Below are 27,061 nucleotides of genomic sequence, written 5' to 3' on the forward strand. Positions count from 1 at the left end.
TGAGATTAAAGAGTGCAGTATCAATTGAAACTGTCTGGTAATAATGTTTATGCCATTAGAAATAACTAAATGAATCTTATATATGATTATTTAAAAAAAAATTGTGGCCAGATTATTTTATCCCCATGTTTATTTTTCTTTTACTTAGTCTACAGATAAGCCCTCATAAATGTTTATATTTTTGTACATTTTCTTCTTTCTTCACTATATTTTTGTTCTTCAATGCTTAGATTGATCAGTTTATCATTGACAATTTAAAAGTAAAAGTTTCATTGGTCAGCTTGTGAATAGACATACAACCAGCACTTTGATCTGAATTCAAGACATATACAGAAAGAGGTTAAGCATGGTACCAGTTTGAAGGTTAAACATTTTCTAAAGGTTTTCCATTTAACTGTACTGTGTGGAAGGAAATTTGAAGCGTTTAGATTGAGTCCCTAAATTCACCTGTTCCCCACTACCAAAGTGCAATAACTGTGCCATGTAAATGCCTTGGGTACAATTTCCTCCTGCAAGTGTTTTCCCAATTTTAATAGTCAATATTTGAATATTGATCTAACCTGTCTTTGTAGTGTGCTTGTAAAATCTGATAATTCCTTGTAAAACCTCACACAGACGAGAGTGTGACCAGCGAATTGTCCAACTTTTGAAGCTCTCTCAAATGTCTAGGCCAAATTAGCTCGTCAAGGTCGAGCTCGGCGGAGAAGGTCCGCCGGAAACTCAAGATGCGTAAGATTGCACGGACAAGAGGAGAGCGCACATCTTCACGACAGAATATGATACGCTGATGAAAAATTCATGAGGCTCCCCCACATTTCTCTATATTTTTTATCTCTCTGTCTTTTTCACCGACCGACCGACCATCTCTCCAGTTCTCCTTTTCTCTCTTTAATCTGTTGAACCCGCCAAACAAATGACTCGCCAACCCAAGATCAAATATGTGTACTGCACTTCGATGTGTTTCAAACATGCATTTTCCAGCCGACAATTTGGGATGTGTACCGGAGCTGGGGAAATCAATAAAGGCTTTGCTGTCAAACTCTAGGCTTTGGTCTGGAGTGTCAACAGTAAGGTGAAAAGAGACATTGCTATAGACACATGTAGATGTTACTGCTTATTTTTCCATATCGTTCAATTTCTGTAATTTAAAAACAAAACCTGCATTGAGCTTGTTTGCCTCTTTATCTTGAGTTTAAATTCTTGGATATTATTCATCATACACTCCTGATAACTGGAGACAAATTTTGTTACCAAATTTTGAGTATCAGAGTGAAGGAAAGAGCAATACCGCAAAATGGCCTCTTGAAATGAATCTATGAATATTAGGGCAAATATGAAGACTTGTTCAGGTAAAATTAGAGCAATTATGGGGAAGGAAATGTCTTGACATGTTCTCAGTCTTTGGATGCATTTTATTACATCTTAGAAGACTGAATGAAACTAGGTGACCCTACTATTGTCAAATATGATATTTTATCACTATATTTATGACTGCCCACATTTCAGTCAGTTTTGTTTTACAAGTATATCAATGTGATACTGCAAACCTTTTTGCCTGTCTTTAATTTTTGTTCTCTTATCTTTTATCTGATGAGTGCGAGTTCAAAACCTTCAGTATATTTTTGTCCATGCTATCCTTATTTCTCTTTTTTCTTCTCTCTGTCTTAACTAGTGTAGAGCTGTCTGTTGCATTCTCTCTCTTTGGTTCAGGTTCATGAAAATATTATATATCAGTTAGGTACTCCAAAAAGGAAGATGTGAAAAACTGAAACAGTTCTTATTTTTGCACAGTCTATACATCTAACCTATTAATGAATATAAGGCAATTTTCTTTTTTCATATCCATAACAATTATTTCATTTTTTGGGGGACGGGAGGGACGGCATTGTCGATTTTGTATCATTAAAGGGACTTAATAACATTGTTCGGATGAGAAAAAATGGTGCTAAGGCAGTGACTTTAATGCTAGATATATGATTAAAGATAATCTGAAAGTTTGAGTAAAAACAGACCATTATTAATGATAATAATTTGAAAACACTGATCTGATCGATTCCTGAATTCTCCCAACCATATTATTATAATTTATTTAAATTTTAGATGAATGTAAATCGTCACAAAGCAATTAATTGGCTTTATATACCATTTCAAACGTTTAATAGTTGAAAGATTTTTAAGCCTGTTTTATGTCTTATTATCATGGAAAAACGGTTGAGAAAATTCAAAAATTGGTTAGGAGAATTTTAGAGGGTGTTGCACAGTTATGCCTTCAAAGAAAACCATTAATATCTTTGTGGTTTGAGAATTTTTTCAGGATTTTTTGCATGTTAGAGGGTGAGTACAGTAGAAGAAATATAATAATTAACATTTCATATAAAATTGTGCAGTATTTTCATTAAACTTCAACAAAATTGTGAACATTTATATAACTGAGAATTTGTTGGTCCTTGCTGCAAAATTGTTCATTAGTTATTTTTATTTTCATAAATTCACATTGAATAAAAGACCTTTTTATTAGAATGAAGTAAGCACGCAGATGTCAGTAATTGGAATATTTACCCTATTTTGCCTGGTTTCTAGACATGTGATGACAAATGAGGATGTTGAATCAATAGAAAGCTAAAGAGGAAGTAAAGAAGCTACTATGTGTTTGTAAAGACTGTTTGTGAAATAACAGAGTATCATTTGCAAAATGACCAATAAAGCTAAAATACACATCCAGCCTTCATTCTAGGACACCTAGCGTACTCTGTCTCTCCAACACCAACACTTTCAGGTCAATTTGCTGAGTAAATGCTTGCCAATTCCCCGCCACCCAGCCTCCCTGTAGAACCAACACCAAACCCCCTAAAAGCGGACATGTGCAAACTGCTCTGGAGCGGTCTTCTCTCCCATCGCAAACAAAAAAGACCGGTTGTGGGAGGCGGGTGCATGTTGACACGCTACTCGGACGTACGCTATGCCAGCTTCACTTGCCGACTTGAGATGCGCACTGGAGAGCAATCTTGCCTTGTCAAGCCTCCCTGGCATTGGCTAATGCTTATCTTCTTTCTCCTCTCCTCTCATTCCTCTCTTTGTCGAGATGTCTCCCTTTCTATCTCTTCTGCCTGCTCTGGTTCCAGTACCCTCCTTATTTAACCCCTGTCGGCCGGTTGAGCACAAGTGGACGGTCTAGAGTAGAGTAATTAGCTGTGAAATGGGCTTGGTGTTTGTAAGATACTTGAGATACTGCCCTCTAAAACCTTCATGAATTTAGAATGTGTAGTTACCATAAAAGAGAACACCCATTCTTGATGACACACCTCCATATATCTTAGTTTAAAACTTTGTTGTTAGTGTCTGTATCATTGACTCCCACTTTCTCCTTTCATGATTTGTTCTCTCCATTTATACTGTTAAGCTTTTACCTTTCCAATTTCATATTACTTATTCCATTTCATTTTCATGCCAAGTTCCTTTTTAGATTCATGATTAATTTTGATGTGTTCTATCCTGCTGTTCCTCCATCTTCCAAGTGATTTTTTCTCCCTATCTATTCCCTGAGAGACAGATCTCAAGTTGTGAATGCATCCAGAAGCACCTATGGCTAGATCTCTAGTGGTCTTGTGATTTCACTGGCTGGTGGACTATATCCTCAGCTCTACTCCATCTCATGTCTTGGTCTCTCTCTCTCTCTCTCTCTCTCTCTCTCTCTCTCTCTCTCTCATTAAATGTGTTATATATATATAAATGTTCTCTCTGTATCTCTCTCTGTATCTCTCTATGTATCTCTCTGTCTCTCTACTTCCCTCTCTTCCCCTTCTCCCCTCCCTTTTTCTTCTTTTGTTCACTTTCTCTCCTCTTTCCCTCTATCTCTTGACCTCTCCCTATCTATCTCTATCTAGCCCTGTCTACCTCTCTTTTGACTCTCCATTTTCTCTTTCTTTCGGTTTCATGCACACCTAACTCTCTCTCTTTCTTTTCTTTATTTCAACACATTTTCTGTATAGATCCTTTTTTCCTGTACTTTATCTCTCTCTCTCTATGTATTTTCTCTTCTCATCCCACTTTTTCTTTTCAAATCTTGGTGAAGGTTACTTCAAGTAAAATTAATTGTAAGCTTATTCATTATTTGTTAAACATTCATATTTTCTTTATAAGAGCAAGGATGTCCCAAGCTCAGAAATCTGGAGGGAAAAAAAAGGGGAAAAAATATCCTGAAATCTGAAGGCAGGAACTATTTTAGTCCATCCTATCCATCTAGTACACAAACATCTTAAAATGTTTTGATACTTCATTATTTTGAAAAAAGGGATATTCTCTACCAGTAGATCTATAGAGGCTGAATATACCCTTCTTCTTTTCATTCTGTTCAGATCGCTTACAGTCATAAGTCAAAAGTGACAATTCAGATTTCTTTAACGCTCCCATGGAATAAAGGATGATACAGTATGAGGGGTTTGATAACTCCCAAACCGAGAGTCCGTGGCACCTCCCGACTCCCGTTCTGCGACACTCAGGGGAGAGATAACGACCTATACGTGCTCAAAATTATTGAATAACTTTTTATGCGCTTGAAAAATCGAACATGGCCGACAATGCCCTGTGCAAATGAAGGAAGGGGAAGAGAGAAGGAGAAGCGGAGTCCTGTCTTAGTATATCCCAAGAGGTTAAGTAGTGGTGAATTTGATTAGCATGTTATTGATTGTTAGCTTCCCCAGAAAATCAATTTGGCAATAAGTTTGGTTTGATCAAATGAAGGCAAGCACACGTATATATATATATATGGGCAAGGGATTGATTGAGTCAAATAATATTCATATGAAAAAAAGGTCAGAAATGGAAGACTTGTTGCAGATTTCGTTATTGCCTACTGAAAATAGCTAAATCAATAAGGTTAAGAATTCTAGATTGTTGTCTTTACACAAGAAATCATGAAATGGAAATATGAAGTAAAATTGATTTTTCCCCTTGTAAAGGTTTTCCCCCTTACTCTATCAGTAAAAAGAAAAAATGGTTTGTTTCCTGAAAATAAAAACATACATTTTCTTGGAAAATGAAAACAAAAACAAAATTAAATTTTGCCACAACATAAGTCTTGTAAGTCTAAGTAAAAATATAAAAAGACGCTAGAGTAAAAATTGGGGCTGTTTGTTGTAACTGAATTGTAAACTCTCAAAGATATTCATTAAGTTATATTATTAATGAATTATTAACCTATATGTACATTGTCAGTAATCAAAGAGGACTACAGTAATTACTACTTGTCTATTTTGATCACACTTTTGCAGAACTGCTTGTTCCATGAAAACATATTTGATAATTCTCTTTTCGTAGTCTTTTAGTTTTTATCATTTGTTTTTCATCAATTGTAATTTCTTGCACGTTCTTACCAAAACAATGTCTTTTCAATTTGAGATACTCTATTTCTCATTTAATTACAAGCATTTTATTAAAAACTCTTACACAATACTGACTGTTCATCAAGGTTATTGAAGTTGGTTGAATTAATTTCACCAGTAGGAATGACTAAGGCTCATTTGATAATTCTAACCATGGTTGAATTAAATAACACATTTGTCAGCATTCAATCTTGTTGCCACTTTTTTTTTTTTTTTTTATATAATCCAGTTTTGTGTTGGTATACCACTCATCTTAAAATCTTTTGTTATGCTAATGATTCACAAAAAGTGCTCCATCTCTCCAATTTTGAACATTACCCTATAAATCAACTGTTGCTCTAATGCAGAGACAACCATGTAACGGATTACAAAGTTCTTCTCAGACTTTCTCTATTCTTTTTTAAATATCTGCTCTCTACTTATTTGAATAGCTTCATTGTCTTGATAATCTTTTTTTTAGTCTCTTCCCTTTTTCTTCTTATACTTTTTTTCACAGGTTTTCTATTTATCTTTTCTTTGTATACCTCCCTAGATTCTTGAATTATCAGGAACTTTCAGGGATAGAGTCAAATAATTGACTTCATTCATGCTTATGTAAGTGTCATTGTAGAATGGCACTTTGCTGATGTTAAAATCTGATTTATCTTCTCAATCACTAATATACTAATGACACTCTTAAAGTCTCGTTGTGTGTTAAACTACCTGAACTTCTGTGTAGTGTGCTTCAGGTTTCTGTAACTTATAACACAGATATAATTATATAAGTTGGCTTGGGGGCATTTGTTGCTCTGAACTCCTTTCCCCCATCCCACGTGCCCTTTATTTGGACTTAATTGGTTTTTGGTTTGTCATTGTTGTTCTTTAGGCAGTTAACTGCCTCATGTGTGAAAGAGATTTCACTCTGAATATTTTTTATTTTGGTGATATACATGTGTTCCAGATTCCAGGAAGATTGAGATTTCATTAATTTTTTTCAATTGATGCCTATTCTATTGCATGTATTTTCAAAATTTAGAGATGTGACCGTTTCATTTCAGATCTTAAAGTCCTTTAAACTGATTTGAAACTTTCTGGTCTAAGACACAATCTATTGTTTTCATCTTCATTTTTTCAATACAACTTTTTGATAGTTTTCTTTGATCATGAAACAGTATATTTCCTTTTTGCTCAGCGCCAAAAGGGCTATGATGCACTGTGTGCTACCAGCATAATATAATGATAACTATTTTAACTAAGATATTCCTCTAAGAAATTGGTATACTGATTAGTTCTTAAATCTATACACGATATGAGGGACGAATCACTGTGATGTTTTTGTACATAGCTTCAGCGGTAAGAATGTACAGTAAAAAAATTAATTAATATCATAAAAACTAGTACAACATAATGCATGGCAACTTTATGTAACATGCCATAATGAAATATCATGGATGTATGCTAAAGTAAAATTCAAAGATGTGAAAAGGTGAAAAGGAAAAGAAAATACTTTTATAATAAAGCAGAACGACGAAGAAAGAGACAAGAACTAATGATGATGAAAGAAGGGAAGAGTGAGCAATGGAAAATTGGAAAGAGGAAGTGATAAATTAATTTCTGTAGGTGTAGGGTTGTGCATACAAATTAGGGTGATGGGATAGGAGGTATAATGACATGAGGGAGGGTGGGACTAACACAAATGGGTATCTAGGGACCAATGCTCAACACTAGATCTATTACATCCACCCAAAGGCAGAGTCTCAATTATTCCTCCTCTATATTCATCTCTCTTGTTCTCTCTCTCTTTCTCTCTCTCTCTCTCTCTTTTCCCACTCCTCTCTCTCTCTCTCTCTCTGTCTCTCTCTCTCTCTCTCCTTCTCCTCTCTCTCTCTCTCTCTCTCTCTCTCTCTCTCTCTTCCTTCTCTTCTTATTCAATTGGTAAATTTTCTGTCTTTTATATCTTAGTTATGACAACTACCATCTAATCTTATTTAATCTTACTCATCAATAATATACTTGCTATTTTTTATTCTTCCTTACTCTCTCCATTATCTCTCCCTTTCTCTCTCTCTCTCTCTCTCTCTCTCTCTCGCTCTTGATTCGTTCATATTTCTCTCCATACCCTATCTACATATTTATGTCCCTTCCTCTCCTCCCCTCTCTCAGTCTCTTTCCTTCCTCCCATGTAATTCTCTTTCTTCTCTTTTGCTTTTTCTCTATTCTCTTTCTCTGTGTTTTGTCTGTCCATTTGTCCTTCTCCCTCCTCTATTTCTCTTTTCTCTTTCTCCCTGTTCTATTTCTCTTTTTGTCCTTTTCATTGTCTGTATATCCCTCTCTTTCTCGCCTTATCCCTCCTCTCTGTCTCTCCTTTTCCCTCCTCTCCTTCTCTCTTCTGCCCAACGTCTAGATAGAGCATAGGTTATTGGGGTGTGACTTATGAGGCACAGAGGTATGAATAAATGGGCTCAGGATAGTGAGATGGGTAAATTGAGAGGATGAGTGAGATAACAAGAAGTTAGAATATGTAATAATCCTTCCGTGGTTCATTTATCACAACCGCATAAGATACTTGTAGATGAATTATGATGGGATAAACAATCCTAAGGAATTGCAATTTATGAGGAATGTATCGCAGTGGAGTTAACTTGTTCAAATTTAAAAGAAATACTCAGGTTTTTTTTTTTGTAGGGCTGCAGATGTAAATTTACCTTTATCACTTTTGTACTTTTTTATTTAAACAAAATCTACCTGTAAAAACGTGAGACTTAAGTTGGAAGGTATGTAGACCCATCAGGTAGATGTGACCTTCGTCAAGATTTTATACCTAGAGGATGGGCTTTCATACATTTTTATATCTTTTTTTCCAAAAAGTTCTTGCAATAATAATGCATCTTATTTACAAAGTGATAAATAGAGAAATTGAAAATGTATAATGTGTTATCTTTATCAGATGTGAAAGTCTTCATTGAAAGAAATGGGGATTGTGAAATTAATTTTAATTTTTGAAGAACAAAAATGTGCACAACTGGTTAAGATAGTCACCCAAATATCTGTCTTAAAATAATGAGAAAAGTATCAATTGGGCAAAAAGTATTTCCATTTTTGGTTTAACTTGATAAAATTTGTGGACTAAAAAAGAAGATTATTATTATTATTATAACCATTAATGAAGAAAAAAAAGATCTTTGAAGGAAATGGTAAATTCATTGGTATTATATCAATGATGACTGGGAAATACAATTATAATTCTGTGGGCTGTTTTCTGTACAGTGTGGTGATGTAGGCACTGCATATATGGCAGCTCTTGAAAAAAAGAGAACATTTTTTTTTCTCTCTCTCTCTTCCATGTAAATGATCAAAGAGTGGAGAGCATGTTATTCTTATGTAAACAAAGGGACTTGGCTGTAATAAGAGATCATGGTCTCATACATAGATAATAAGATGTTTGAGAGGAGAAATGTTTAGGGTGTTAATTGGATTACTCAGGTAGAAGAAGAGGTAATGATAGATGGGATCGAGGGAGTTTGGACATGATCTAGAGGGGAATCACAAATCTATTTGGTCTAGGTACTTTGTTCAGATCTTAACCCTCTCTCTCTCACAACTCCTCCAGACCAAGTGCTTCTTCAAGCCTCACTCACATGGTTAACTAGCACAAACAAATCATCCCAACATTATAATATGACATTAAAAAAATGTCTGTATTTTATCACTCACAGATGAATAAGGGGATTTGTTGCATATATTTTCTCTTTTCAACCCTATATGCCATACATGAACACATTTATGTTTTGTTGCAGTGTTTTTGTAGGTTATAGTATCAGATGTAAACGAGACCAAGGGATAAAGAGTTGTAGATTGGATTATTTGGGAAGAGAAGGGTTAAGAGTAGTGTCAGTCCATGAAGTGAATCCATGAAGCAAGTCCAATGAGATAAAAGTGCTCATCACCTTATTTCATCGCTCAATTTAAATGTTTTGATGTCGGATTGAAACTCTGTTTGGATTGGTGATTGTAGATGAAGGAATTAATGGGGAAGAAATGGAAGGCAGTGCCAATAACAAAACACAATCAATATTTCATATTTTCTCCATAGATCAATATAATGTTTGATGAAGAATTATCACACACTCCAATTCATATTGTACGTTGATAAGAAAGCCTCAATATCTTGTGGATAATTTCATCAGTAAATGTACTGAAGTAGAGAGGTCACATTTCAACTGTAACTAACTTCAACTACTGCAACTAAAGTGATTATAAAGTAATCGAGTCATTTGAGTTGTTTTGTTACTTGTAATCTTCTGACAAGAGCTGTAAAATTTCCACCAATTTGTTTCTTTTCTAAACGATTTTGTATAAGAATGTGTAATTGAAAAGAAAAAAAAAAGTGTACAAAAATATTGATATGATTCTCTTTAAGCCAGAAAACTTATAACTAATGGGAAATCCCTTGACATTTATCTTTGTGATACATGAATGGTTTTAATATGATCAATGTTGTGTAATTTAACCAATTTACCTACTTTCATGGTAATATTTTTTTCATTTTCAACTTGTTTTCTGGTCAAGAGTGTGAGTGTATCATGTTTCCAATCTTAATGCAATCCATATATAGCAATGCATTTTTAAGAAAAATTGTGATGATCAAATATTTTTATATATTTTAACAGATGATGTGACACTGAACATGACAGCATCCTCGGACAGAATAGAGAGATCCTTCTTGATTAGAATGAAATCAACCCTTACAAAACGAGGTGTCCACTTCAAATCTTCAGGTTATAAGGTAACCCCTAACAACATATAATTTAAAAGAAAATAAATTATCTAACTAAAATGTGATACACTAGACGTTATATCGTTAAACATTGTGAATTAAGTTTGTGAATTAAAATTGTGAATTATTCTACTATCTTATCTTGTACGATTTATGACATATATTCTAATATATTTTGTTTATAAATCTGATCAACATCATTAACATCATTTTTAGCTTTTAATTTACTATCCCTAATGGGGCTTTCACATATACACTCCGGGGCCCGTACGGCGAGTAAAAACAGACATTTTGGGAATTTTCGGCCGGTGTCCGGCCGGCTACCGTAAAGATCCTACGGGCGCCGGGACAGTTTTTGAAGCCGTACGGGCGCCGTGGTGCTGAGTCGGCTGCTCCCAATTCTCCCGGCGTTTTTATCCGACCTTTAGGTCGTAGAGAGCCCGTGAAGGGCCGCAGGGCACCTTACGGGTCCCGGCGGGCTCCGGACGGTGTCCGGACGGGCCCCTCACGATTTTTGGGGGTCAATTCTCATGAAAAATCTTAACGGGAACCTTGAGGTGCGGATTTCAGAGGACACATAGTTCAGTGCACCGGGCGCCTTAAGGACCCCGGCCGGTTCCCGGCAGGGCACCTTGAGGACCCCAGCCGGGTCCCGGCAGGGCACCTTCCGGGAGCCACGGGTGCACCTGCTCATCGGACGGAGCACGTAAGCTTACCGGCCGGCATCCTTACGGGCGCCTTGCATTTCACTCGACCAATTTTCACCGGGCACCTCCCGGGCGCCGCAGAATATGTGACCACACATGCCGTAGAAAAGAAAATCGGAAGATTCCCGTAAGGTCTCTAAATCCACGGCATGCCGCCGGGTAGGGAAAATCGTACGGGGCCCGGTTTATATGTGACCTAGGCATAAGCAATGCAGGACATTCTGTTCCCTCATTCAATTTAAGTTACTTTATGTAATGTCTGCAAATGTCTCAGTAATTGGTAGGAAGTAATTTTAGTACATTAAACACAATATCTTTTGTTCATCATCATATTTGATATTTTTAATTCATTTAATTTCTCAAAGAGATTTTTATCATAAAGAAATGAATTTTGTGGAATCATCAACCAAGCAATGAAATGGTGTAGAGTAGAATAGTAGAACGGTTTTATTAAACAACTGCAAAATGGAAGCCCGAAAGCTAAATTACATTTGCAAGTTTTACAAGTATTAAAAAGCATTTCAACAAAACTTAGATATAGACAAGTACAAATAATACACAGTCGGATAGATCATAACGAATTACATATTCCCTACTTGCAAACAGATTGATGATACAAATAGAATAGATTCAGCATTATTATTATTTTTCTGTCTTCCTGTAGGTGATTCATGTAACAGGTGCACTCCGTCCTGAGCTCAGTCTCTCTCAATACAACCATCATCCTCCTAACGTTCTTGGGTTTGTTGCCGTTGGTTACTCCCTACCACCCCCAACCATCAGTGAAGTACGGCTAGATCCTACCATGTTCATGTGCAAGGTGGACCTTGATTTTACCATCACATTCTGCGAGGCAAAGTGAGTTATTCTTTCTTTCTTTTCTCTTTCATTTCATCTGAATGTTAATTTATAAAGTTTATACCCAATCCATTCAATCATGTATGTGTTTTTTAATCTTCTCGTGGATGAGGCAAAGTGGGTTCCTTTCTCTTTGATCCTTCCCCAAATTTGCAGTGGCCTTATCTGATTATTATTCCCAGTAATGAAAATGATGTTTCATTATTTATGTTTTATCCATCACGTTTCATACCAAGGTGCCATCAATCCATGTAATGATTTTGCATTTTTGAAACTCCTCTTTAACAAGGGGCGTCATGATGAATTGTAAAGTACGAGAACATTTATAGACCTTATTCACTTAAAACAATTTTATTTGAATAGCCCTTAATTTCAATCTCAAGAGCATAATTATGCTTATTAGAAGACAAAGTTTAATAGTGCATTTGTAAACCAAAGATATGATTGTCTAATTGTTTTCTTCTTTCTGTTTTGATATCAGGATCGGTGATTTTCTTGATCACTCGGCAGACAGTGTGATTGGTAAAAGTTTCTACAGTTATATTCATGCTCAGGACATTGCCAACGTGCGCACCAGCCATCAAGACTGTACGTATATATGATCATTTCTTTTGTTATTCATGAAAGAATGTAGTTAAATGGTCTTATTATAACATACCTATTTCATCATAAAAATAACTCTGTGAATATTAAGGAAATATTAGTGAGTTTTTCAAACGATTGATGGCTTTATTTATGTTTGCTGGGGTCAACCATCACATCTTTCCTGTTTTAGCACAAGTTAGATTCTGTGTTTTTAATTGAAGGAAATAATTCTCACATTTAGATCTATACATAGCAAACACACACGATAACACAAGTCAGAGGGATGTCAATACTAATCATATCCGTAATAGAATGGTGTAAATGAAATTAAAATGAACTCTGTCTACTCTGAATGAACTAAAAGTACCAGTCTTAATGTGTTCTATAATATCAGTGATGCCAGTCCCAATAGTTTGCTATAATATCTGTAATATGAGGCAAATAAATGATAACAATCTGATCACTATGCAACCTCGAATATGCTATATGCTTAAATTTGTTGAAAGTATAATTTAAAGGGCATGGTAATAACAAGAGAGATAACATTACCTACAATGCCTTCGATGACTGGGGGTGGTGTCTATGGAAAAGCATACAATACTTAACTGAAATCATTTTGGGTAAATGGCTTCCTTTTAGTCTTGATGCAGATGAACAAAATCAAAGTAGGCTTCTTCATTGATTTTGTATAAAGGATAACGATTCTGTGTTTGCAGTGCGTCATTCCATTTTTTCTTTTCCCTCTTTGTTAATATATGATAGGATTAGAAAGACAAATCATCCTCACTTTGGTGATATATTTACACATTAGATTCTCAGCACATTTAGGGAGGATGTCTTATGGGATTTCAGCTAGGGGATGGCAATTTCCTGCAGAAATTGATTTACAGGAACCGCGTAACTTTGAGTTCAAATTAAGATGTAGAGTATAAAGGAAGAAAACAGAGTGAGTAAGTTTAATGAAAGTTGAAAGAATGACATTGGGGGTCTTTAGCCTAGTAGATAAACCGATCTTAACATGGCAATGGGAATTCTTTTAACGCCATACCAGACCCACTATCATGGTCTTGATTAATGCATGGTGACAGTGATGAGATGAAGAATCTTCCGCTTCCAAACTGGAAGACCTGACACACACGCACACACACACATTCTTTAGATAATTCACATCCTTTGAGGGGAAAAGAATCCCCCTTTTTGTATCTCAGAAATAATTTTTTTCTTGAAATTGAAAACAAAAATTCAAGTATCTGTTTGGGGGGAAGGCTGGAAATGCCCAATAGTTATTATCAGTGAGTTGAATCTAAGACAATCCTGATGAGCTCATTGGGTAACCATGGCAATATGGTTACAGTTGACTTATTTTATCATAGTTTGAATAAACTTCAACCATAATGCCTCAGTCACACCTTTGCGTATTTGGCTTGCGTATTGCTGCGTATTCATGGAAAGCCGTTTTAATATTTATTCCTATTTATTGATATCAAGAATTACCATTACTTTACAACAGAAAATCATTTCTTGATATGGAGAAATAGGAATAAATGTTAAAACGGCTTGCCATAAATATGCAGCAATACGCAAGCCATATACGAGAAGGTGTGACTGAGGCATAATATATCTCTACAATCATTGTCATGCGCTTACATGCAGATTGATACTGTTTATGTGGTGGAAATGCGATCAAATTGGCTTTGTGATAAATTAGGAAACCTACATGTACCTGATTTTTCTTGAAATCACAGATGCCAACCATATTTCAATCTGTGTCCACATTTTATGAAAAGAGCTCACGAGGTTAAGATTAATTCATTTGTAATGACTATATGAATAAGAAATGACATTAAAGGACAAAATATTTTTGTTTCAACCAGAGATTATGAAATGTTTTAATTGGCAATCATTTTGTTATGAGCAATTATTGTAAATTAAAACATTATTGAATTCTTAGATAAGTTTATCATAAATAAATGATCAATATATCATTATCTTTTTCATTTATAACCCAGTACTGAACAAGGGTCAGACAATCACTAAATACTACCGTTGGATGTTGAAGGAAGGAGGTTATATTTGGGTTCAAACTACTGCAACTCTCTGCTACGCTAAGAACTCAAATGATAGCTCGTTCATCTTCATCAATCAAGTCATCAGGTAACTAACATCAATACTTTCTCTCCTAGACCACTTTCTCGACATTTCAACCAAGCAATTGGTCCTAAAGAAGAAATACAAGGGACATTATAGGGTTATAAGGACTATTTCATGGATTGGGGGTGGGGAGGGGGGGTGCACTGTGGGATATGGATCTACCATGTCAGGAGAGAATGCATGTATGTTGGGAGAACCTATGATCAAGCTCAGATTTATTTAAAATGTCATTAAAAATAAATGGGAAATAATAATAATAATAATAATAAAGTCATTTCTATAAAGCGCACAATAATAACTTCTCTATGCGCTTTACAACAATCAAGTATACATGAAAATAATTCAACAAAACTGACAATTTCATGATCAAATCCATTGCATTCTGCTCAAAAGTAGCATGTGACCTTTTATCTATAAAGGCTCAATCGTAGTCCGGATTGCCATGGCTAGTGGGTAGAGGCAGGGTGGGGGGGGGGGCAGGGTATGATAGTCACCCCTGGATGAGAGGAGAGGAAAGGAGAGAGGAAGCTGAATGTCAGGAATGTGTTCCTCAGAGACATTAATGACATGTTAGTCCAAAGCTCATTGTTAAATCACCCAAATCCACTATGGGTTTACATGCATGCATATATTAGCATCAGCAATAGAAAGCATACAATCATACTAACATGAATACCTCTAGGAGCAGATTATTATAAAGAATATAGGGAAAGTAAAATTGAACATAGTCGGGAAGAGAAACACTAGGAAAGACACTGATAGATAGGTAATTAGGAAAAGAGAAAGAGATATTCCCAAGAGATAGATTATAATCTTTTTCAGAAACAGAGCATTATAGTTAATGAATTTTCAATATTCATATAAACCATAACATATCTTGTGGAGTGTTTCATCATCAACTTAGACCGGAAATTATCATATAGATAATGTTTCTGATTTTCCTACTGTAGATTTTCCTTTATTGCAGATATAAAGGAGTTTTTGTGTTCAGTGAACTTCAAGATATTAAGATTCAGTAAATTGAAATTTGAACCAAGTTTGATATTCAAAGCAGAAAAATAAAAAGGATATATATATTTGTCATTTAGAATTCTTATACAGACTTAAAGGAGCATGATTAACTTTAAAGTACATCAGCTATTTTTTAAAAAGAAATACATGTATAGTCCTTGAGAATTGCTGAAACTGCTATAAAATGTGAAATAATGCTTTTTTCCATGTATATATTTTCAGTCATGTTGAACATGGTGAGGTTGCTATGGATATCAGTCAGATCCCATCCTTAGCTGTAGATGAACATATAGAACTCTTAGGAACATCACCCTCAAGAAATAAAACATCACCATGCCTTCACTCAGGTTTGAAAACTCTACCTCACTTATCTTATTGCCCCTTATCTTTATTTCTGTGCTGCTCTTTAATACTTTTCACTATATTTGCCTTCTCAAATTCTTCTTTATCTCCCCCCCCCCTCTCCATACCTCCTCCTTCTCATGCCCTCTCTCTCTCTATCTCTTTTTTTCCTCTCTCTCTCTCTCTCTCTCTCTCTCTCTCTCTCTCTCTCTCTCTCTCTCTCTGTATCTACATGTATGCCTACCTACCCAGCTATCTGATATGTCCCCCACTTTTTCTTATCCCCCTGAACACTATCTAAGGTATTTATTTCCTCTAATTATTGCTCTTCATCTCCTTCTCCCACCTATTTCTTCTTCTTCTTCTTCTAAATCTTTTTCTCCTTCTTCTTCTTCTTCTTCTTCTTCTTCTTCTTCTTCTTCTTCTTCTTCTTCTCCTTCTCCTCCTCCTCCTCCTCCTCCTCCTCCTCCTCCTCCTCCTCCTCCTCCTCCTCCTCCTCCTTCTCTGTCTCTCTCTCTGTCTCTCTCTCTCTCTCTCTCTGTCTCTCTTTAAAAAAAAAATCCTTCATTTCGTTTATCATTGTCAAATCAATGTATTTCTCCCTGCTCCTTTTCTTTTTCTCTTTTGATGTACATGCCTATACTCTGATTTTTCCAGTAAAGACAGTAAATTTAGTTATTTGAGCCATTAAATTATTTTCTATTTCTCAAACTTGTGTGTATGTATTTTTTGTTTTGTTGTAGGAGATGAAGCCGATGGGGTGTCCGACCAGCAGGTAGGAACAGGTGGGGATAGCAACAATAACAGCAAGGGACATCAAGGTCTGCTCGAGGGTAAAACAAGGAAGCGCCCTCAGAGTCCGGAGAGGAGAAAGAGTAAAAAGCATCGTGGTGCTCAGATCACAAGGAATGAACCTACTGGTAACCATGGAAACCTAGAACACAAATCCGAGATGAGTGGTAGAGAGAGCAAGAGGAAAGCCAACGCAAGACTTCTGGCGCAGAAGCCTAAACCCTGCCCAGATGTTATACCTAAGCAGGTTATCATAAGGGCCGATAGTCCGAATGAAAAGACTCTGACTGTTCTAGGAGAGAGAGGGGACTTCAGGGAGTCAGAGGATTATGCCAAGAGGAGTAAAGAGCGATTGCAACATCCAGAGGAAGTCATCAAAGAAGTGATTATAGAAGACAAAGGAATGCATCATTCACCAACGGCGATATCTCCCATCAATCACATGCAAGCTTCATCTTCCTTGTTAGCTCTGAGTGTCAGGAATGCGAGCAGACACGAAGAAGAAGATATTGTCAGAGTGCCATTAGGAAGCTGGGAGAACCCTCCTAATCGAGAACTACCCCCAGATCATAATGGAATGATCCCCTCACCAGACACTAACCACACCCGTCTCAGTCTGGCTCCAATGAATTCAGTGCCCAAGGGAGTCTTTACCACGCCCAGTCCCAAGACACCGGACTCTCTTCTTACCCCTCCTCTATCAGACTCCGCCAAGAATCAGTTTTCCCTCCCTCCTGTAAGCTCACTTACATCGCCCAAAGCAAGACCAACGCACACTGACAGTATTACCCCCATCTTCACCACCGAGAATTCAATCAGTCGGTATATATCAACATCGGGCAGCAAACACGAGACTGTCTATCCTATCCCATCACCCTTGACCCAGAACCCATCGGTAGAAAGCTTAGACTCCATGCGCAACATGGTCAAACAGGAACCTAGCTTCTACAATGCTCGCATGCTAGGTGTGCCATCTTCTTACACCAACATGGCTGCATACGCTAACTATGGACAGTACAATAACCTGCAGCATTACAACGCTACTGTCAACCTGACATCAAGGGCTTACCAAGCTGCAGCAGCTACCTACGATGCTTCTATGTATAAGAACTACCATACCACCCCTGATCTACCCATCGATCTATCGTATAACGGTGTGACAGGTATCCCTATCATGTCGCCGGCCAATGGACCATACTTCCCAACTGCTTCTAGACTACAATACAACATCACAGACGGACAGCTCAGCTTGAACTGTGACAAGACAGGACTCGACAAATCTAAGTCAACATCGGTTTAGCTAATGTAGAAAGAGATATATCCTGTGTATGAGTGTGTGTCCACGAGTTATTCAGACTTCAGCAGTATTACCCAGAGAATTTCATGAAAATCCTTAATTTTATGTCACAGAAAGAATCTGACATAAGACATAATCAACTGAACAATGGATACAAAAATCAGTCATTTGCCAAATTCTTATGTAAATATCAAGATTTAATCTTTTATTAAATGAAGTTTATCTATAAATCAGGAAGTTTTTGTTCAATGTGAACATTATATCACCTTTCCATATATTCAACATGTTTAGATAGGTACTTCTTGATGTTGAGGATAGCATATTAGCTACGTCTGTTGGTTGATTATAACCACACCTCATGAGCAAAGAACACCGAGTCCAGTTTATGATATAATTTGCATACTGGAAGGTTCCTGATGTCAATCGTGAATTTGATAGACAAATTGAAACAATCAAACAAACTTGAATGATATGCACTCATGGAAAGATGAATTGTTTTTAATTTGTTGTGGCAACATGAGAAAACGCTGTTTATCTATTCTTACCAGGTCTTATATGAATAATTACTAGTTGTTACCCAGCGTAACGTCTGCAATTTATGAAAATACTAAGAATCTAAGAAATACTGTCCACAGTTCTTTGATTGAAGCAAAGTTCTCATGAAAGCTTTCTGAAGAATCATTTTAAAAGGAAGTCTAGAAAAAGAAGAACCTTTATTGTTGATTGAACAAACCAAGTAATATGACTTGGTGAAGAAAAAAATGAAATTGGTTAAAATGTAATTGCAATCTGAAATCATAATTAACTTAATATTAAATTAATAAATTGTCAGAAGCTTATATTGACTGAAATAAATGGTATCCCATATGATGCATGGTGTAATGTGTGTATAGATGCTAGCTGCAAATATGACTTGGTCTTATATAGCCACGGTGTGGTATGAACCATAATTCACTGAGATAAATGAAACTATATTATATGAATGAAAAAAATTACTTATGTCTACAAACTGCCATTGGTTAGGAAATGAGTTTTTCCTCCATTTGTGTGAAGTTAAAGATCTTTGCCAAATTTGATATATTTGCCCCTTCCACATTGTAAAAGTATAACTTTTTGAGATAAAACAGTGTGCCAAATGAATGCAAGATTTGTTTATTGAATGCACAGTGAAAAGAATGTGAATAATGAATGAATAGCAGTATGGTTCAAGAGTGTAATAAAGTACTTAATAATCAGTTTATTATTGTTCTGTTTACTTTCCATTCTGTGTATAGATGCTTTTAACCCCCCAAATGCATGTATCTGTCATAGTTATCATTTAAATGCTGAAAATTCTTATTGTGAGGTGCATATCTTAATTTTTACTTGACCAAAGAATATTTGATGATGTTTTGTCTTTCCATGTTAGGTTTGTAAAGGGGGAAGAAGAGAAGATGCCCTGTATTGCTAGCAGATCTTGATGGTATAAAGTGTTGCTGTTTCATACTGCTTGTGCAATAAAGATTAATTGGCTGGTTGAAAAGTCCTTACAATAATGCTTATAATCTCCCCTTTTATATCCAGCATACATGTATAAGACTTTATGCATATAATGTATGATTTGAATGGCTTGCTGTCCCGCTAATTTTTGTTGGTGCAGAATACTGTCTTCTCTCAAAAAATGTAATTATGAGTTTTCACTGAATTAAAATTTAAGCGAAAGAACTGCTGTAATCAGTGATCTATTAAAATATTTTGTATTAGGATTCAGATACCGAGTCGGTAGATGTTCATCTACCGACATTCTCTGGAAATGACATTCTCTGAGTAATTATGTAATTCAGTGATTTCTGAAGGGCTGCATATCTGTAACATGTTATTTTGCATTTATCTATCTTCACTGTCTTTTGACAATTTAAGCATAATGATTGCCACCAGTCGATTGAGTGGAGTATATGAGTCATTGTTTAGATGCTTGAATGTGTAAATGAATAGAAACAGCACCCCTTGAAATCTGCAATGAAAAGGTGTGACCAAGTTTTATCACAATACACATTGAGAAGGGTTTTAATCCCAGTTCATTTTTCCCTCTACATCTTGATCAAAACGTTATTGTGTCAACTAAAAATGCTCGAGTCCAAATGACTGAATTTTCTCAGTCCAAAATTACAAGGTCCACTTTTAGAATTCAGGCAGTTGAAACCACCTATGGTAATATAAGTGTTAAAGAGATGTTTATATATATTATACTGTAACATTAACTTTTTATCTCATTTTTATCAAAATCTGCTTCGCAGGAAGGGGTAAAAGATTTTGTTTGTAAACATTTATTGTATTAAGCTTTTTTTTTTATTTGACTGGTGGTCTACCTGTCAAACAAATACCAGGACTATGTCTGAAATATTCCAAATTTATCTGAAATATGTAAGAATATGTAAAGAATTGAGTAAAGCACATCATTATTCTATTTTCTCTCTACATTTTACACTGCTATCTGCATGTTATGTGCTGCATATGATTATTCAACTTATTGATAAATGTCAATTACATATAATTCTCGACAAGGAAAAATCCTTTTTTGAAGTTTTCAAGTGGATTAGATATAAAGGGTTGAGGCCTTTATGATACCAATTAACTTGTATTTGAAATATGCATGTGTTAGTATAAGAACTAAGATCGTGATTTGCAGGTGTGGGGTATATGCTAAAAACCATAAAGTCACATGTCAGTATGAAATATATTAACAAGGAAATTCCTTGTGTTTTTAATATGATAACTATGCAATAATTTGTCCCTATTAGAAGCAAGAAGCCTTTAAATGGTTTTCTATCATTTTGAGTTACCAATACCTTATGCTTCTAAATGTTGGAATAATTGCAAAGTTAACCATTGTTTGACTATGTTTACAAAAGGCGCGATAGCTCAGTTGGTAAAGCAGTGGTCTCTTAATCCGGCGACCCGGGTTCAAAACCAAGTCGATGCACTAGTGCCCTTTGGTAAAGCATCAATCCTCATTGCCAGGTCCCTCAGAGAGGACCTAAAGCCGTCGGTCCTCTGGATGCTTACTAACAAGCATTTATGCTTTCTTAGCAGTCAGGTAAAATAACCACCACTAAACCACTAATCTAATCAGAGGTGACACACAAGCTCACCAGCCTTTAATCCGTGGTTCCAAATCACATGATTCTGTTCCAGTTGGCATAAATTTAATGTCTGTCTTTTTATCCTTCATTATCACAGACATTTTATTAACTCAAAAACAGAACTGATATGGAAAATCAATTGATAGGAACATTGTGAAGAATATTGCATCACCACCACAAGTAATGCTTTATGAGTACACACGTGTTAGTCACTGATGCAACACCATGTCTCAAATGATTTGGTCCCATTTAATAAGCTTTCATGAGCACATGAGAGCTTGGATGAAAATAATGTTGGGAAATTTGCCCTAAAAACCATCTTGATATCATCTGTATACCCTACATGTACTGATGTTGCAACAATGTCTGCTAAATCAGCAGTACAGCTAGCAAAATCATGGTACTTTGTTTATTGTTTTCTCAATTTTTCATATGCTTTGTTATAGGTCTAAAGAAAGCTTCATGTATGTGTTACTGTCTCATTAAATTAGATGATGATCTGTTTACTTCTAGGTCAGAAAATTAACCAAACATGTTAACCCAATGTCTACTGAATTCTTTTATACCCATAGGCTTAATACTGGGACGACCCGATACCTGTAGGCAATGGGTGAACTCTGTAAGACGGAGGATAATCTTCACAATATTCTGCAAGATGTTATTCCTTTGAATATTAAAATTACAAGATGCACATGAGACAAGCATGATGTATGATCTTACAGAAAGGGAAGGTAGCTTTTTATTGATAATCAATCCATTCTTATGCAATAATAGTTTATTTTGAGGCTTATGAAATACAATTTTATGCCTGTAAATACATGCATGTGTGTATTGCTATCATTTGTTTTGTTTTTATCTCATTTGTTTTGCAGCTGCCCATGACACCGTTATCAAAGTTTGTTATATTGCTTTATGATTTTACACCTTGTTCGAATTCATTCTCAATCTAATTGAGTTTTCTATGTAAATATTACTTATATAACCAACATGTCATGTAATGTCTTTGTTTTCAACTAGCTTTAAGCCTTAGTCATGCTGATCGTTGTTTAGCATCTTCAAAAGGTCTCATTATTTTTATTTTTTGCTCAAGCAAGACTTTATATGAAATGTACATATTTGTTAGGAAAATGACAAAGTTGAGAATGGAAGATACTCTGATTCACAAATACATTTATTGCAAGAACATGATGAATGAGTTTGTGAGCTGTGAGATTTATGTTTTTTGTTCAGTGTATTAAAGCCATGCTCCAAGAGCCTGTGTGTGTGGAGAGATACTGAACATTTAAAAGTGTTATGTAAAAAAATTGAATATTATTCAAGACTTTTGCTGGAGTTTCTTCCCAACAACATGATAGTAATCCCTCCCTGTAGTAAGACACTGTAGTTTTTAGAAAATGTTTCTTGTCGATCTTGTATTTTCCTTTCCTTAAGAAAACCCTCCTTTCATCTCAATTGATAATGTTGTTTATATAAAATTGTGCTGTATTCCAGTATTCTTGTACATGTATAATGTAGATGAAATTCTCTGTAATTCCTGGGTTTCTTTTAGAATAGAGGTGAAATATATGACTCTTGTCATTCAAATTGAACCATATCTTGACTCTTCTTCTTCATTACGGTGGTCTTTGTGAGTATACAGTATATTAGGTACCAAACAAGTTTTCAGATTTCATGAGCACTTTGTTAAAGGTAAAGACCGGTATTGGAAACGCCCCAATTTCAAAAAATGAAATGGAAGCTCTCATTACCAATCATGTGAAAGAATATGTTTTGACTAATACATGATGATAAAAAATTTGCCGGGAAACCGCCTACTAATTCATATATTTGGTAAATTTGTTTCTCTCATGGTCTGTGAGAGATATAGGGTAGTCCCATATACATCTTTCTGTGTATAGTGCTTGTAACTTTACGAAGAATGGGCCAAATTTCTTATCATTTTGATGATTCCAGAACCTTGCAGATGCTAGATGCTAGATGATCAACCTTTTCTGATCAATTCCACAACGTTTCTTTCACAATGCAATCGCATGACCATAACTGGTCTTTACCTTTAACTTTTCTCTTCCACTCTTCCCCATCTCTTCCATTCTATCTTTTCTCACTCTCTTTCTCCCATTCCCTCTATCTCTCTCTTTCTCCCATTCCCTCTATCTCTCTTTCTCCCATTCCCTCTATCTCTCTTTTTCTCCCATTCCCTCTATCTCTCTCTTTCTCTCTCTTTCTCCCATTCCCTCTATCTCTCTTTCTCCCATTCCCTCTATCTCTCTCTTTCTCTCTCTTTCTCCCCTTCCCTCTATCTCTCTCTTTCTCTCTCTTTCTCCCATTCCCTCTATCTCTCTCTTTCTCCCATTCCCTCTATCTCTCTCTTTCTCTCTCTTTCTCCCATTCCCTCTATCTCTCTCTTTCTCTCTCTTTCTCCCATTCCCTCTATCTCTCTCTTTCTCTCTCTTTCTCCCATTCCCTCTATCTCTCTCTTTCTCCCATTCCCTCTATCTCTCTCTTTCTCTCTCTTTCTCCCATTCCCTCTATCTCTCTCTTTCTCTCTCTTTCTCTCATTCCCTCTATCTCTCTCTTTCTCCCATTCCCTCTATCTCTCTCTTTCTCCCATTCCCTCTATCTCTCTCTTTCTCCCATTCCCTCTATCTCTCTCTTTCTCTCTCTTTCTCCCATTCCCTCTATCTCTCTCTTTCTCCCATTCCCTCTATCTCTCTCTTTCTCTCTCTTTCTCCCATTCCCTCTATCTCTCTCTTTCTCCCATTCCCTCTATCTCTCTCTTTCTCCCATTCCCTCTATCTCTCTCTTTCTCTCTCTTTCTCCCATTCCCTCTATCTCTCTCTTTCTCCCATTCCCTCTATCTCTCTCTCTCTTTCTCTCTCTTTCTCTCTCTTTCTCTCTTCTTCATATGTTGATTACATAATTAATTTGAGTTGAAACCGAATGATGATTTTTTTTGAGTAAGGTATCCATGTAAAGGAAGCAGTAAAAGTTGAAAAATGCTCTCAGTGAATTTTCTATACATGAAATCTGCAAATGGCACCATATCATTTTGAAATAGTAACATCGCAACTTTATTTGATAAGCACGAACATTAACGTTTATCGATTGAGTTTTCCTCAAATGAGCTTGATAATAGTTATTCTGTAAAATGTGCAGTAAACCTGAAACATAAAGATACCAAGTATACATTTTTCAACTAGAGGTGGCGCTATGAATAAGCCTACCCCTACCCCTCCCCTCTCTTTCTCTTTATGTAGGCCCACATCATTCACTTCCCCTTCTCTCTCTCTCTCTCTCTCTCTGTCCCTCCCTCCCTTCTCTTTACCTCTCTATCCCTTTATACACATCTCTCTATCTCTCCTTTTGTATACATCCCTCTCTTCCCCTCTCGTTTTCATCCTTCACTTTCATCTATTCTTGTCAATCTCCGAGTTTCTTTCATAATTTGTCTGTTCAGACCAAGAAGGGCATTAAATCTGTTACAATATATATATATATATATATGAATATAAGGTAATGCCTATCTGGCTCCAGACGGTGGTATCACCATTTTCATGCATCCATCATTACGTTCTCTCCATCTTCCATTTTCTAATAGATGTTACCCTCTCCAATCACACACAAATCTTTATTTGATTGCAATGAGCCGTCGCAGAGATGCAAGGGAATAACAGGAGAACATCTTAAATCTTGAGATTAGAAGAAAAGCCCAACTTTAATCTGGCTTTCAATCAACATCCAAATGAAACACATTGAATGAATATTATACACTTTGGAAGCGTGATTACTCAATTAAACACACATTTCACTTTTATATATTAATTTGTATATCTTACAAAGTTTCATACATGTAGAAATTATTCACTTTCAATTTCTTGATACACATTACAAAATTAACCTCCAGCTTACATTAACAAAATATCTTGATTTAATCAATCAATTATATATCACATTTATTCTAACATTTTACATTACAATACTATTTTCATTTGTTTGTCACTTATTTTATCTTATAACTTAAAAAAAAAATTAAAAAAAAAAAAAAAAAAATCATTTTTATGAGACCAGAAAAATAATTAGATTAATATTTGGTTTTCAATATGTTATCAGCTAAGCATAACACATATATTGTACATGATATTAATTCACATAACTGACTTCTCCCTATACAATCTAACATGTACATGACATAATGTACACAATTGAACTTGTAATACAAATCTTGTGGCTCTAGATATATCTTACCAATTAATCCATGTACAATCATATCATCGGTTAAGAATCAGAAGGGCTCATATCATTTTACAAATAGTTATTGCCCTTCTGACACCAAACAGATGATAGGGTTCTTGATAAATGACTTCATCCCTGAATTCTTAATCATGTATACAACACAAATTAATTGCCAGAAACATGCATTAATGTCAAACTAAATAGCCTTTTGAGTAAAAAACACATGCATAGCGGATGTGTTCATAAATAACCATAAAAACCTCTCAATAATGAACCAAGCAAGCAAGCGAGACCTTCATCCGGTTCTTGTGTCCCTCAAGAGACACTACATGGATAGACAGATGCAAAGTCAGGAGCACATAGTAAGTCACAAATTTTAAAAGGACTTTTAGAAGACATTGGAGGAATAGTGAGGCTCATCAAACAGTGTTTTAACTAAGGCCTAGGCTCAATCGGGCACTTATGTGAAGGATTTTTAATAAGAGCACAAATAGCTTAAAAATGCAATAAAATTCATTAAACAAAATACAGATATACATTTACATTTAGACACAACTAGTGTAGTAAAGGACATAAGTACATGAACATTTAATAGTTAAAAATTTGTTGCATTTCAGTTTATGAATCATTTCAGAGTTTGACTCTAATAAACAATTCATTTATACTTAAAGTTGATACTCTAAGACAATCCCAAATACTGAGATAATTACATAAATAGAAAGCTTTTAACCCCCATAATAACACCAAATGGTGTCCACCCGACAAAACAAGTTTAGAATAATGAATTTATTCGAGTAAACTCTACCAAAATATCTAAGTCTGAAACCCGGAAGTGCACGTAGAGTCGGGCCTCTATCCGTGACGTCACGAACGGGAGTCATGGGCTCAGTGAGAGTGAATGGCAGTGATATCCCTACGTAAATGCTATCCTGTCAGAGCTTAGATTTGTTGTTGTTAAGGAGTATATTTGATGGATTTTCTGTTTTCATTTGAATGAAGAATAACGAAGCAACATTTTCCAGTCGCTGATTTCTTTTTATATCCTCATATTCACCTATTTGGTAGAGATTTAAGACGAGTTTACTGCTTAGGAATTAAAGTTAAATCGTGCACTTATGAATAGGCGGATGCATTATATTGTCATCAGATGTACATGAGCAGTTTTGTAAAACTAATAGGTCTAGAACTATGATAGTATTTATCATAGATGTGTGTGACTGCCTCAAAAAAGGATACAGTACCAGTTAAACATTTTATGTTGTAAAATATCAAACTTGAACGAGATCATGCAAGCGCGCTTCTATAATATTTTGGCGAGTGATGCGGCTCTTGCATGAACGTTCGTGAAGCGAGCAGAATCGGGAGGTAAGACCAAGCCGCTGCTCTAGGCGCTGCTTGCTTGTGATGGAACGTACGTGCGCTAGTTATATGTTTATCGGCAATTGCAAGAGAATGAAAGCGACGTTGCCAGCTAAGAAAAACAACTAACAAAGACTTGCTCCTGACTACCGGTGTCAGAATTGGTAGATGATCGGATGTTCAGGGCCAAGGAAGGCGAAAGACATGGGAAAAAGGAAGAAGAAACCATCGGGAGATCGCTGTAGTGTATGGTAATGAACTGTGCATGGGTAGACAGCTACTGTTCACTCCGTGCCTGGGCCGATTTCAACACCAAAACAAAAATTACATGGTGAAAATATCGACTAATAGCACATCGTTGGTATGTATATGTCATAATTTTAAAAAGGGGGAATTGATATTAATACTATGAAGTACTAGGGGAAGGTAAAGAATTGTACATAGAATTATGATTTATTAGACTTTTC

At 35.8% G+C, this 27,061-nt stretch overlaps 2 protein-coding genes across 2 annotated transcripts in view; one reads left to right on the top strand and one right to left on the bottom strand.

The window, feature by feature from the left end:
• LOC578593 (neuronal PAS domain-containing protein 3) overlaps positions 1–19,646 on the top strand; it is a 29,257-nt gene extending 9,611 nt beyond the window's left edge. Inside the window, exons 5-10 of the mRNA XM_030999632.1 lie at positions 10,031–10,146; positions 11,509–11,702; positions 12,184–12,290; positions 14,297–14,441; positions 15,672–15,796; positions 16,535–19,646. Coding sequence (XP_030855492.1) covers positions 10,031–10,146; positions 11,509–11,702; positions 12,184–12,290; positions 14,297–14,441; positions 15,672–15,796; positions 16,535–17,883 — 2,036 coding nt within the window. The 3' untranslated portion in view covers positions 17,884–19,646. The remainder of the gene's footprint in view (positions 1–10,030; positions 10,147–11,508; positions 11,703–12,183; positions 12,291–14,296; positions 14,442–15,671; positions 15,797–16,534) is intronic.
• A 5,450-nt stretch (positions 19,647–25,096) lies between these two features.
• Positions 25,097–27,061, bottom strand: part of LOC578715 (egl nine homolog 1) — a 29,263-nt gene continuing 27,298 nt past the window's right edge. The window contains exon 6 of the mRNA XM_778870.5: positions 25,097–25,899. The gene's annotated coding sequence lies outside the window, so the exon portion shown is untranslated. The remainder of the gene's footprint in view (positions 25,900–27,061) is intronic.

The sequence above is a fragment of the Strongylocentrotus purpuratus genome, unplaced genomic scaffold (genome assembly GCF_000002235.5).
Source record: "Strongylocentrotus purpuratus isolate Spur 01 unplaced genomic scaffold, Spur_5.0 spur5_scaffold_5, whole genome shotgun sequence".
In the NCBI taxonomy this organism is placed as follows: domain Eukaryota; kingdom Metazoa; phylum Echinodermata; class Echinoidea; order Camarodonta; family Strongylocentrotidae; genus Strongylocentrotus; species Strongylocentrotus purpuratus.